General features: G+C 42.3%; 1 protein-coding gene across 2 annotated transcripts; it reads right to left on the reverse strand.

Annotated features, from left to right (window-relative positions):
- Positions 1-878: 878 nt before the first annotated feature.
- CLDND1 (claudin domain containing 1) lies at positions 879-8,984 on the reverse strand. Of its 2 annotated transcripts, none has more exons than XM_015642644.2 (6): positions 8,936-8,984; positions 8,378-8,555; positions 4,162-4,460; positions 2,873-2,980; positions 2,365-2,502; positions 879-2,280 (listed from the first exon to the last, which is right to left on the reverse strand). In XM_015642644.2, exons 3-6 carry the CDS (start codon positions 4,448-4,450, stop codon positions 2,060-2,062), a joined length of 756 nt encoding a protein of 251 aa, XP_015498130.1. In that variant the 5' UTR covers positions 4,451-4,460; positions 8,378-8,555; positions 8,936-8,984; the 3' UTR covers positions 879-2,059. The 2 variants fall into 2 exon arrangements, with proteins under 2 accessions (XP_015498130.1, XP_018863849.1); XM_019008304.2 differs by lacking the exon at positions 8,936-8,984 and adding an exon at positions 8,690-8,710.
- Positions 8,985-12,779: the final 3,795 nt, after the last annotated feature.

Raw genomic sequence — 12,779 nt, forward strand, 5'->3', positions numbered from 1 at the left:
TCCTTTTGACCCAAGCTGAGGCTTGCGTGCCCTAGTAATTCTAGCAAATGAGGAACATGACAAGCTGAACAGTTAGGCCTTATCTATCTAAGTCAGGATAATTACTCTGAAAAAGCACCCTATCAGTACAGATCAGGCAGCACAGATTTTCATTTACTCTCAGATACTGCACAAAAGTACCACACCCCCTCTCATGAGCTTACAACTGGCCCCAGACATTGTAGGGAAGGAAAGAGGCTGTTTAAGGATGAAAAATAAAAAATTACTCAACAGCAGGAGAAAGGATTATCTTGAATGGCCTGCCACTGCTTTTTCAGTGATTCTGGTTTTCATCATCATTTTTGTTTTGTTTTTTTGTTGGTTTTTTTTTTGTAAAGGCTCCAAAGATGACAATAGAAGAGCCCTATCACACACTTGAGAAGAAAAACCAAAAGAAATTACACAAGCAGTTATACCTGATCTTCGGGGAAATCATGATTAGGGCTGTTTGCTGACCCAGCAAACATAGCTTGGGTAGAAACACCTATGGAAAAAAAAAAGCAAAAAGGCACAATAGAAAAACAGCCATGAGATAAAAATGCCTCTTTCTGTGTCATTCTCATCAACCAGTATCCCACAGAATCCTTGCCATCACTTGTTTTGTCAGGAAGTATTTCTCCTAAGGCATACTTCTTTTATTAAACCTGGAGTAAGGAAACAAGGTGAGTTAAGGCCTCAGAATTAAGCAGTTCAGTCTTGGAACACTGTTTTCTAGATATGACATGCCACCCAGTCTGGCTAGAATTACAGTAATTTAGAATAAATATAACATTTTTGAACTAATTAGAAATTATGGGATGTTGTGACCACCAATGATGAGGAGAAAATTTAAAATTAGCAGGAGCTCAAGAATTTAGTTTAAAAAATCCAATCTAAGGTCATTGTTTCTGGTGACATTTCCATGAAAACAGAGTGATCTAGACACTGGTTATTCTTTCCCCAAGTAAAATCCACTCTAGATAATTCCCTCACCCTCCCATCAGATTCATGCAATGCTGAAAATTTCCGAGTCTTTATTATTACTATTATTATTTAATTTAAACAAGACGGGAAAAGAGCAGCACCGTTTAAAAAAACCCTGTTGTGTGATATACAGGTAAAACAAGCGAGGTTTAAAAAAAGTTAAGTTTATACATGTATATATACACACATACACTAAACCAAATTAAAACCAAAAAACTTGTGAGGAGGTCGTTTTCAACAAGAGAAAAGAAAGCCTTATTCCACATCAAGCAAAAGCACCACAAATTAATATTAGAGTGCACAATCACATGTAGTGCAGATACCAAAGTAGCCTGGGTCCTGGAAGCAGTGGAGCTACAGCAGGACAGAGCTCCACGAGGGCCATCTTATCCCACTCCTTGGCAGAAGCAAGTGGAGAGTGTCCCTTCAGGAGAGTGTGCTTACAGGCACTGCCACAGGGGCCTGCTCTGCCTTCAGCAGTTTTGGGCAGAAAAACCACAAAACACAGCAAACTAGTGATGATAGCACACCCAGAGCTCAGCTACAGACTGATTTAGCTACCGTGTTTCCAGAACAGAGGTTTCTGAACTCCCCCATCTCTCTTGGGTGCTCCCTGTAGGTACTGCCTGCTTCAGTCACACAGCAGACAGCTCTTGATTAGGTATTATTTGTGCACTGAGGTTCCTATTCTTGCGTACCTGCACCTCTTCTTGTTTCTCTTCCACCCCACTTCTATTTCCTCCAGGCTGACAGGGTAATAAAATTAGGAAGAGGCATGTACACCTAACTAAGGGGCACCGTCAACAACCAAACGTAGCTTAAAAAATAATAACAATTTTTAAAAAAACCCAATTAAAAAACCTGTTCAAGTTCTGCAGACTTCTGGCAGGCTTTGGTCATTTAGCCCAGAGGTCTTTGTCTTCAGGGCCTGCAGGCTAAATTGTCTTGACTGGCAAGAAGCATGCAGTACATGATAAAACTGACTAAAAGAAAAAAGTAGTAAGGGCTGGTGGACAATAGGCTCTAACATGGAAAGCCCAGACTGCAGCAGCAGCACTTATGCCACACGGTAGGCTTTCAGGAGGGTGAATTCCTTCCTGTTGGTGCGAGCTGCCCAGATGAAAAGAGCAGCTGCCATGAACTGCAAAGGTGCTGACACACAGGCGAGGCAGAAGGACCAGCCGAATTCACCCCTCACATCCTCGGGCAGAGGCAGCTTCCTATGGAGCAGCTCAATCCCAGCTACATAGCAGCCAACGAGGCCCAGCGTGCACAGCCCTGGGGAAGGAAGCAGCAAAGCAGTGAGCTGACCCACGGAGAGAGTGCTCCAGGGGTACTGGAGGAGGATGGCAGGACACTTACCTGCTAGGAAATGCAAGACTCCGGTGGCAATGGCTGGGTAAAGGCTGCGACAGGCACAAGCACAGAGCCCAATCAGAGCCCCAAAGCACATGAGGCCGATGCTGACAAAGGGCAGGAGAAACTGCAATCGCCACAGATCTGCATGTGAAAGAAACAAACAAGTCAAATTTGCTAAAGATTGACTAGAAAATGATCTCCCACCATCTTACATTCCCTTCTACCCTGCTGTTTCTGTTTCATCAGACATTCTAGCTTCATAGTCAGAAAGGACCAAAGACTCCATTGAAACAGAAATAACCTAATTTAACTCACATCCCATCTACATTCATAGGCAAAACCCTTGCTAACACATCTATGTCTTCCTTTTAAACTTTGACCTACTGCCAACTGTAATAATAAATGGTGAGCAAGACCAAGAAAGACAGAAGCTTTCCTCACTAGTGACTGAATTTGAGAAACAACTTCTTTTAACTCTACTTGTGATCTGCCAGAAATGAAAGACACTTACAAGTCCGATTCAAATCCGTGCCACTGTTGTGATTTCCAGGCTCTATGTACTTTTCTACAAACTGATCAGAGAGGGAGAAACTGATGCAGTTTGTAGTCATATCAGTTTCTGGGGGTGGAAATAAGAAAAAAACTGCCGTTAGATGTCTTTCCCCAACCTTCCTTCTCCCCTTTCAAACTCTCCCAATGATTTGACCTAGGAAGTTCCTCAGAATTCCATTTGTAAAAAAATTACCTCTCCAAACAGATCTGCAGATGCTTTCCCATGATGTAGTTGACACTATGTGTCTGTTATGAGGCGCTGCAGTAAGGGATAGCATCCCAACAGGCAGAATCTTCAAGCTTCCCTGGGTTATCCACAGCTAATTGTGCCATGTGTAACAGATTAGCAAAGTAATGTGGTGGCATATGATGCTCAACTGTGTTGTCACATACTCTTGAGCTCAGGGTTTCTTAACTAAGGTGTGCTTATCTCCATATGCAGAATGTGGTCTTGTACTAACAGTCAAATCAAAAATGGGACAGAAAGGCCTACTTAAAGAACATGAAGGATTTGCTTCTTTACACTAAGCTTCTACCTCAGATTTTACTTTGAGAATATTATTGAGCAGAACTGGTTGAAGTGTCTTCCAAAGTATTTTCATGAGAGGGGAAAAAAAAAAAGTATTTAATCTATGTCTTTTTCTCCACAAAATGTAGTTGAAAGTACATACTTAAGAGGGTTCAAAATGAAGGAGTTCACACATGGAGTAAGTACCTAAAATTGACTTTGAAGCACTTAAAATAGTTGTTTACCGCATATTTTATCCCCCAACAATTTAAAAAGATAATACAAATATTTCATTCTGTATCTATTCAAAGAAGCCAAGGTGTGCTGATGCAATGGTGGGATATTTGTGACATGAACAAAGTGAATGCCTCCTTGATAAAGTAGTGTCTTTATTCCATTGCTGGATCCCAGGATCTATCCTAAAAAGACAGTAACTGGTAGAGCAACTATAAATATATCCCCAACTGGACAGCTGAAGCAAAATAAAAATCAAGCTTGTAAGACTAAATTTAGATCAAGTATCATGTCTCAAAACCAGAAACTGCAGCACTGACAGCCACAGACCATTTTGCCCTTTGCTTCTTTAAAAATCTGCACTGTCTTTATTAAAAATCCAACCAACCAAAACAAAAGCTAGAAATAAGCCTTCTGGAGGAACAAAATGGCACGAATCTGTTCTGAGGAAGTTAGCACACAGCACCCCAGGGAATCTAGGAAAGTGATAATTGCTCTGGAGATACCTGGTGGGCTGTACCAGTGAGAGTTTTTGGGTACAGTGATGCACCTCCTCCACAATCCAACCGTGCCGTTGCACCGGAAGAGCGCATCTGTGTACGTCTTCTCATCCGCATCTTTGCTGACAAACTCCTCCCAGATGATTCTACTGGCTTCACTAACGTTCTCAGCTGGGGACAGGGTGTGGTACTCGTACCAGAAGTCGGTGCCGATGGAGGCTGCCATGTAGATGGTGGAGATGAGGCTGAGCACGCAGGCGATCACCAGCGCTGTAGCAAACCGGTTATCCATCATGGCGCCCTTGCTGGGAACACAGGGACAAGTGAGCAACGCTTCTGGAAGTGTTATCCCAGTGGTGCCATACCCGGGGTATCAGCCCCCTTCTGCAAGGTCCCCTCAGGATATGCATGCCTTCCTTTTCCTACCTGCTAGAATCAAAGGACCACTGAGCAAATCTACAGGGCTGGCCAGCACTCACAGGATCTGCAAATTCCGAGTAGGGATAATATCCTGGAGTGTGCTCTCCCAGGCACACTGCACTGGCTGCTCACCCTGAAACAGCAACTGACAGAACAACACCAACTCGTCCCCAAAGATGACACAGCTCGCTGCCATTCGTGATCCTGATTGTAGGGAACGTCAGAGACTCCATCCACAACACCCAGGAAGAAGACTTAGCTTTCCTTAAGAGATTACCAAGGGTAGAAGTTATTTTTAGCCTGCCACCCCATACGGCTTTCACAGCTTGTGTTTACAGCAAAGATAAGAACCACAGCCACGAAGAAAAAGCCCTTCCAAGCTGCTCACAAAGGACAGCCGTGCCAAGGTGCTGGAATGCCTTTAGGGAAGAGAGAAATGTATCTAGGCACGAGAGACAGAACATGAAGGAAGCACTAGAAGACAAGTTTGGAAATCATAATAAATACAACAATAATGCCACAATATATACCATGGTATTTTTGAAAACCTAGAACAATGCAGGGGGTGCCCTGTTCCATGGGAACAATGTGACAAAACTGAAAGGCCTTCATATGCTCCCACAAGGACTTGGCTCTGTGTCCCTCTCTTAGGGGTGTTTTATGCCCTCCTTTGTGGGGTTGTGCTCCCAAATGGCATAGATTCAGGGTCAAAGGAGGCATGGGGAAAAGACAAATACCATGACTTTAATGAGTAACCGATTGGTAATATAAGAAATGTTTTGTGGCTGCAATACACCAGGGGACTCCTCTCAGATGCCAGTTGTTCTCATGCACTTTCTGTGCTTGATTAAATGTATGGATGATTATGAATCAGGCTTGAGGCACTTGCCAGAAAAAAAAAAAAAAATGAAACAGGCTCAGCAGCTAAAGGTAGGCTGGTGGCAGGAGCAACTATCTAATCAGCTCTTGTCTAATGCTTACTCTACCTCCCTTCTCCCACACACTTTGATCAAAATATTTTGGTCTACTTTCTTTGCAACTGAAGGAACCGCAACTGGAAACAGCAAGTGCCTTAAAACTCAACATTCACAAGGAAAAAACAGTGAAGTGCCTCAAGTCAGACTTGTCAGCAATAAATTATGAACTAAGAAACAAACTACAAATTCAAGAAGGGAATTTTGAAGGCATCAATGTTTGCTGTTAACAATACCATTCTTATTTCTTTTCCTCTCCATCTGTGCCTCTATTTGTCTGAAACTGGCTAACAAGGAGGAGAAATTATGTGTTCCCATATCATTTCCTATGCTTCATTTCCATGTTAAATGAAGCACACTCTGCAATATCCATCCTTGAACTGCACCCTTTGCGATGAGAAAGAATAGAACTGATTTGTGGTGAACTGACAAAAAACATCCACTTAAAGCACTGCAAAGTTTGCAAACCACAACTGTACTTAAATAATAATCTACAAGCTGTGAACTTGTATAAGATAATAGAAATATTGAGAGGGAGAACACATTGTATCCAGGTTTATTTATATAGAAAACGTAGAAGCAAGCCCAGACTTGGTAACAAATTCTCTGTGCAGTGTTTAATTCCTGGTTATGTACTTCCACTCTCCTTCAATATCCCAGCACCTTGCTCCAGGTACACAGGATATGGGAAAGGAAGAGCAAATTGCTGTATAGATCTGACCTCAACATTCAGCCCTACTGAGTTAAATGAGGGATCCCCACCCCTTCACACAGCCCCCGAAGCAAACAGGGCAAGTGGCACCTGCAGGGCCAATGCTCCTGCCCAGCTGAGCTCAGAGCTGAGCAGATCACTCAGAGCAAGTAGCAGAACAGGCTGCTGAGCAGGCTGGTCTGGATTTTCCACGATATTGCAATCACATCTAATGCAAGAGGAACCCTTTGCAACAGACTCTTCTCTTTAGAAAGGGCTCTCTCTGGGTGGAAGGATCACAACAACCCACAAGCTCCATCCTCAGAGTAGTGTCTGGTGAAAAAGAATGTAACCAGAACATCATTGGGCCACTGATCTGCTGTCACTACCTTTCAATATAAATGCTGACAGTGACAAAGCCCTACCAAATTTATATCTAACACAGAGAAAACAAAAGAACTGGCCCAAAAATCTTACTTTCAGCTACATATCCCTGGTGCCACGTGCAGAACACTGGTGCTGGCAGTATCCCTACCAGATCACCATCAAAAAACAGCCACACACTTCTGGACCAGCCTTCTGTGTGCTGGCGTGCTGTGAACACGGCAGAGTCGACATCAGCAGGCAACTAAAAACAGTTCATAAGCAAAATGAAGGCTTAATCACCAAACAGCAAATTGCCCAGTCATTATCCACTGGGTAAAAGGGACATGGAAACCTACTGACACTCAATCCTTGTCATGTAACTGCAGGCATAGCCAGAGAGCAGCCAAGGGGGCTAGAGATCCCCAAAATCTATTGTGTGGCTTTGTGTGGCATTTGTCCCAAAATGACTTTCAGTATGGACATGACAGTGACAAGGCAAGAGTGGGCCCCCAATTCCTTACAATAAAAATCCCCTCAGTGCTTCTGCCTAACACTTCAACTACTTACAGAAAAGATGAAGAACTCTACAACACTTCATGCAAAGCTTGAACCAGTTTTTCCTGCCAGTGGAGTAGATTAGACTACCCTGCCCATTCACTGTGCATATCCACTGCATCTTCATTTACAGGAGACACACTCCCCCTTAAATGAGGTGTCCTTTCCAAAGAGAGAAGCATCCTGCCAGCCCCAGGCTGAGCTCAAAGGGAGCAGTGAGCACAGTCGGTAAGAAATAGCTACCAGAGAAGTCCATGAAGTAACACACTGAGTGTTTATGGGATTCATGCCATGCTCTGCAAAAGATTCAGTGCAGAACAATGTGTAGGAGGTGCTTTAGAATAAACTTACTTATGAAAAAATAACATCAGTACTACCAGAGATGACACTAATTATAAAGACATAAAGATTGACAACAAATAAAAATGCTTTTTATCCACTGGCTGTCAACAAGAGGCTTCATTGTTTTAACAGGTTCATTCATATAGCTCTGACAGCACGTTTTTGTCTAACAGGAGAAGCTATTTCAGGCAAGTTACAGCTGAAACTAAGCTATGCAACAAATTTAAGATAACAATCACTAGGTGATTGTAAACAGGCAAAAGTGCTTAATGAGATACTGCAGTTATATTCATTTTTTAAAAGAAGTGAGACACATAAAGTTTTTTAAAATTTTCAAAAAAGAAAATTTTTGAAAAAAGCTCAAGAAAGAGAATGTAAAGGCCAAACCAGAAGCAATACTCAACAGAATGACTAGATTGCACACACTTCAAAGAAGGGAAAAACAAAGGGGACAAGTCAGTAGTCGGGGAAGAAAAAACAGAAACAGAGAACGGAACAAAAACAAGTATTCTGGCAAAACATCAACTCTAGGACTGAAGACTGAACAGTCTTTGTAAGAAGTTACTGTACCATGGTAGAAGGGAATACAAAAACATGCATATTTTTATCTTGTTGCTGCGGTCACCCCTTTCAGCCAGCAGTGGGGTCACCACATTTAAAAAACTCCTTCTACGTGACATCACAAAAGAGTCCCTGCTGCATTCGCCGGCATTCTCTCAGTAAATATACCAGCAATCAAAAAGGGATTAGGCAGAAGGCCTACAAGAAGGTGCATATATGGGGAGGGGGCTGGAAACAGCACCAAGATGGACTGGCCATTCGATATTCAGGGTAACAAAAGGTTAGGAAAGATTGCTACCAAGCACTTTTTTACCTTCAGAGATGGTCAGAGTCCCTCAGAACACACAGCTCCGATGATTCCAGGTCTCTTCAGAGGCACAGTGTTGTTTGTGTTCTGTGGCCAGCGGGGAGCATGAAAGGCAAACTTCCCTTCTGCCCTGACTGTTCCATTCATTCAGCTTCTTCCACACTGCCAGTTCACAACAAGTGATCTACAAGCAAAGAACAAACCTAATGACTGGACATCATCATTTTACTCTGACATACCTTCACAGACATCTCCTAGTGCTATCATTAACGAAAAAAAAAAAGAAAGAAAAAATATAAGAAAGAGAGGGGAAATTACTTGAAAAGCCCTCAGGCCAAGAGCACCTGTCCCTGCAGGCCAGCCCAGCACCGGGCTGGGCCGGGCCAGCCGGGCATCCCCACGGACCGCGACCGCCCCCGGGGGTCTGGGGCCTCCCAGGCGCCAGCCCCAGCGCGGGAGGCCGACAGCAAACCCGAAGGGAGCATCCCGAGCCCTCAGCCCCGTCTCCCGCCTCAGCCCCAAATGCCCTGAGCGCCCGCTCGGAGGGCCCGGCACGGCACCCACCGCCCATCGCCGCCGCCTCGCACCCGGCCGGGCCCCGCTTCCGCCCGCCGCGCCCGCCCGCGCGGGGCACGCTGGGTGATGTAGTCCTGCCGCCCCTTCCGGAGGCGCCGGCACCCCCGGGGAGCCCTTCCAATGGCTCATCGGCCTGGCTGTGGGGAAACTCCTGCTTGTCCAGCCTCAGCATCACCGGCACCCTGTCCTCTCCTCCGGTCGCTGTTTGGCTGGGAGAAAAGGCTGATCCCCACCTGGCTACACACTTGGTTGCTTGTGAAAAACGGGGACTTGACAGCCCGGCTGAATGACTCGAGAAAACACCAATTAAGGGGAAAAAAAAAAAAATCCAGCAAAAATTGCAAAAAGTGGCAAGGCTGGCTCCATGCCCCAAACTGGCCGTTTCCCTCCATCCCTGGTACAGAAAACCACGGAAATTACAAGACGACTCTTAAGAGTGGTTAACAACTCCCCTGGCTTAGAGACCAGCCCGGCCAGTCTTGGTTTTACAAAACTCCAAAGCAAATATTCAGAAAAAAAACCCAGAAACGTCCGAGGCTTTCACATCTCTGAGGACTTCTGGAAAATTATCCTGACCTACTCCTCCACGAAAAAGCCAGGAAGCATTTTTGCAGTAAGGTCAGAGACTAGGATGTAAAGGTGAAAGCAGTCATAGAAGAAACTTACTGGGTTTGATGCAACATCAATTTTTTAATTAAAAAAAATTAGAAATTACATTTAATTTAAGAAATTTCTGTCTCTTTGTCCCACCTTCTGGGTCATGGAGCTTTCTCACCACCACCTTATAATGTGACTGTCTACAAAGACAATTTGGGATCTGTGTGGGGTTTATCCTGGACTCTAAAATGCTTGACATCTTTATTGATGGCCTGGAAGAAAGCAGAGTATTGCTGATAAACCTCACAGATGACACGAGAGAAGGGTAAATAATGACACGGAGAAGGCACTGGGACAGGGTGACCTGATCATGTCCTAGCTGGGGCAAGCAAACATGCATTTCAATAAGGTCATCGATGAGCTCATTAATTTAAAAGCTAGGACTGGAGGCTGTACTTACCTGACATAAGACTTTATCCTGGGAAATGCAAAACGAAAAGGAAAAATGCTGATGAAGTACCAACTGATAAGATGTGGCCCCCCCAAAAACCCCCCAACTTTCCCGTAACCTCAGATGTACAAACTGAGAAATCACAAGGAGGAAAGAAGTGGTATCACATCTAGAATTGCTGCTGGCTCTGACATAGCATGTCTAGTTTTGATACCTTGACAAAGTAGAGGTAAACCTGAAAAGGGATATGAAACTCACTGAGCAATTAGAAAACCTCTCTCAATGAAATATATCACAGGAGGTCAGTCAATCTTATTTATAGAAGTTTATTGAAGGGGTTAATTTATTGAACTAACGACTTGCAAGATTATTAAATACATGTATTAGCAATAGGGAAGGGAAAAAAAAATCAGGAACTTCTTTCTGTATACCTGGAAAAGCTATCAAAGGTGGAAGTCAGAAAACATTAAAAGAAAAAAAAGTCAACAAAACCCATGTGTATCTCAGAATCTGAGTCATTTACTGTAATGTGCAGTGAATTATTCAACACTGGCATGTCTTCAGGTTTTCTCCTAAAAGATCTAATTTCATAAACATGAAAATCAATTCTGAAAAACTTTGCAGCCATTACTGCTTCCATTATTAAATTAGGCTACAGTGGCCTCTTCTTTTTCCTAATATGCCCTGATCAATATGAAGTGTGCAGCTGCTCAAAAGCAACCAGAGCGAAGAACTATATTTTCATTTCATTTATTTAAAATCAAATACTCTCTACAGATTTCACTTGGATTTTTTTTTTTATTTTTTTTTTTTCCTGGAAAAACACCCTTCCATATAGTAAAAGTAACCCAATAAAACATTATAAGTGAACGCACAGGGTGATTCCTTGCCAACAACTCTTCTTTCTCTCCCTTTCACACCTCCTCAGTGTGCCTCAGCAGAAACACTGCTTGATCAGTTTAGTTACACAACAGGATCAGCTGGGAAGGTTTTAAAAGTAAAAGTTTGCTTTACTGTGCGCAGGAAAGCACAAAGGGAATAACGCTGAGAGCTATAGAATAAATGCTGTTCCTGCTCTTTGCAGAAGTGAAATTTCTTTGATAGCAGACCTGGATCAAGAAGAGCATTACTAACTTCTCAGGCACTGTCAGAGAGTTTAACATCAGAGTGCTGCAAACGAAACAAACAAAATCAAAACCCCAATATGTTGCAAAAATAATTAAATTTTTTATTACTAAATATCTGTAATTTTAGTTCTCACAATCTAAGGAAATAAATAAACATTTGTAGGAGGTGGCACCATCTGCATTAAATGAAGCTGAAAAGGACAAAAAAACAACAAAACCTACTTCATATATCACATTCACATCAGGAGTTACTGATTCAGACCTGAAAAATGTATTCAAAAGTCTGCCTGTTTTTTTCCAAAACTACTAGTTAATTAACAAGATGTCACCTCCCACAACAAATATTCTCTTTGCAATAGTAAAAAGGGCAGTTTTAGTTTTAGGCACCATCTATGAGCATTTTACACAGCCTGAGTCAGCAGGAAAACCCTTCGACTCAACTCAGACCTCTTTACACAGTTTGCCTGGTTTTATTTCTGCCTTCTTTATTTTTCTTTAATATTTTGTGGCCCAGGGTGCAGTAGTATAATTTTCACAGACAGAAAACCTTTTAGATGTGTTCCCAAAGATCATGAATAGCACTGGGGCATTATAATGATTCTCATCATCTATGTCAGTGGTCTCCAAACTTTTTAATCATGTACCTTGTCAGTAAAAACTTTTTGAGCAGGCACCTCTATTAAATGTGTTTTTTTAGAATTATGTACATGTACTACAGAACCAATATATGATTTGTACATTATAAAACATACACAAAAATATAAATTAAAGAAGGAAGAAATAAATGGCAAGAAACAATAATCAATATTTTAAAATTAAATGTACAAAAATATTTTCTTCCTGCACTGCATTTTGTAAACCACTGCTCTCGGCATGAAACTATTTCAGTCTATCATGATGCATTGTCTCAGTGCCCACAATTTTACCTGAATAAGTTCCACCCTTTCCTCTTTGTTGAGGGATGAAACTTCCATTAGTTAGCCTTTATGTGGTTGCCTCTGAGCCTGCCTTCGACTAGCCATAGCACTGTAGGGCAGTTTCAGCCAATTTAATGAGGGGTTTTTTGATTTTTTTCTTTTTTAATTAGGTCTGTTTTTACATGGATTTTTAAGTAAAATAATTCAGAAACTACTACACTTCATTTTACAGCCAAATGAACTTCTGTCCTCCTCAGCATTTATCACTATTAATAATTTACAGATAAGCAGCTTATTTTATCTAGATGCCTGTGCTTATATTAAAGTACATGTACAAGCTGGAATAAAATGACATTTAAGCTATCAGTAAAACAGAGTGTAAAACAACAACAACAAAGAAAAAAAAAACAACAACAACAAAAAAACCCAAAAAACCCAAACCCACACCTTGCTACCTGAAATGCTTCAATTGCAGATGTTTTAAGGGGGAGGTGGTGTGTGTAAGAAAGAAAATCAGCAGCACTGCCTACTTCCTGTGCAGATATTTTCCCCACAAATTACGTGACTACCTACCATAATGCATGTATCACAGGCAGTACAGAAGTGTGAACAAAGACATGAAAGCTTTTCCCTTGCTGCTGTTGGAAATACCTCCATGTTCCTACGAGGAAGATAAAGGAATGATGCAAACTCTGACCTGGCAGATCTCACAGGTGCATTTGAGAGAGGCAGAACCATCA

Source organism: Parus major, chromosome 1 (assembly GCF_001522545.3).
Source record: "Parus major isolate Abel chromosome 1, Parus_major1.1, whole genome shotgun sequence".
Classification (NCBI taxonomy): Eukaryota; Metazoa; Chordata; class Aves; order Passeriformes; family Paridae; genus Parus; species Parus major.

Excerpts from the sequence above, each read along its gene's own strand:
- CLDND1 (XM_015642644.2), bottom strand. The coding sequence starts at position 4,450 with ATGATGGATAACCGGTTTGCTACAGCGCTGGTGATCGCCTGCGTGCTC. Across the intron at positions 2,981-4,161 it reads TCACTGGTACAGCCCACCAG|AAACTGATATGACTACAAAC; the intron begins GTATCTCCAGAG and ends TTCCACCCCCAG. Across the intron at positions 2,503-2,872 it reads CACGGATTTGAATCGGACTT|ATCTGTGGCGATTGCAGTTT; the intron begins GTAAGTGTCTTT and ends TTTCACATGCAG.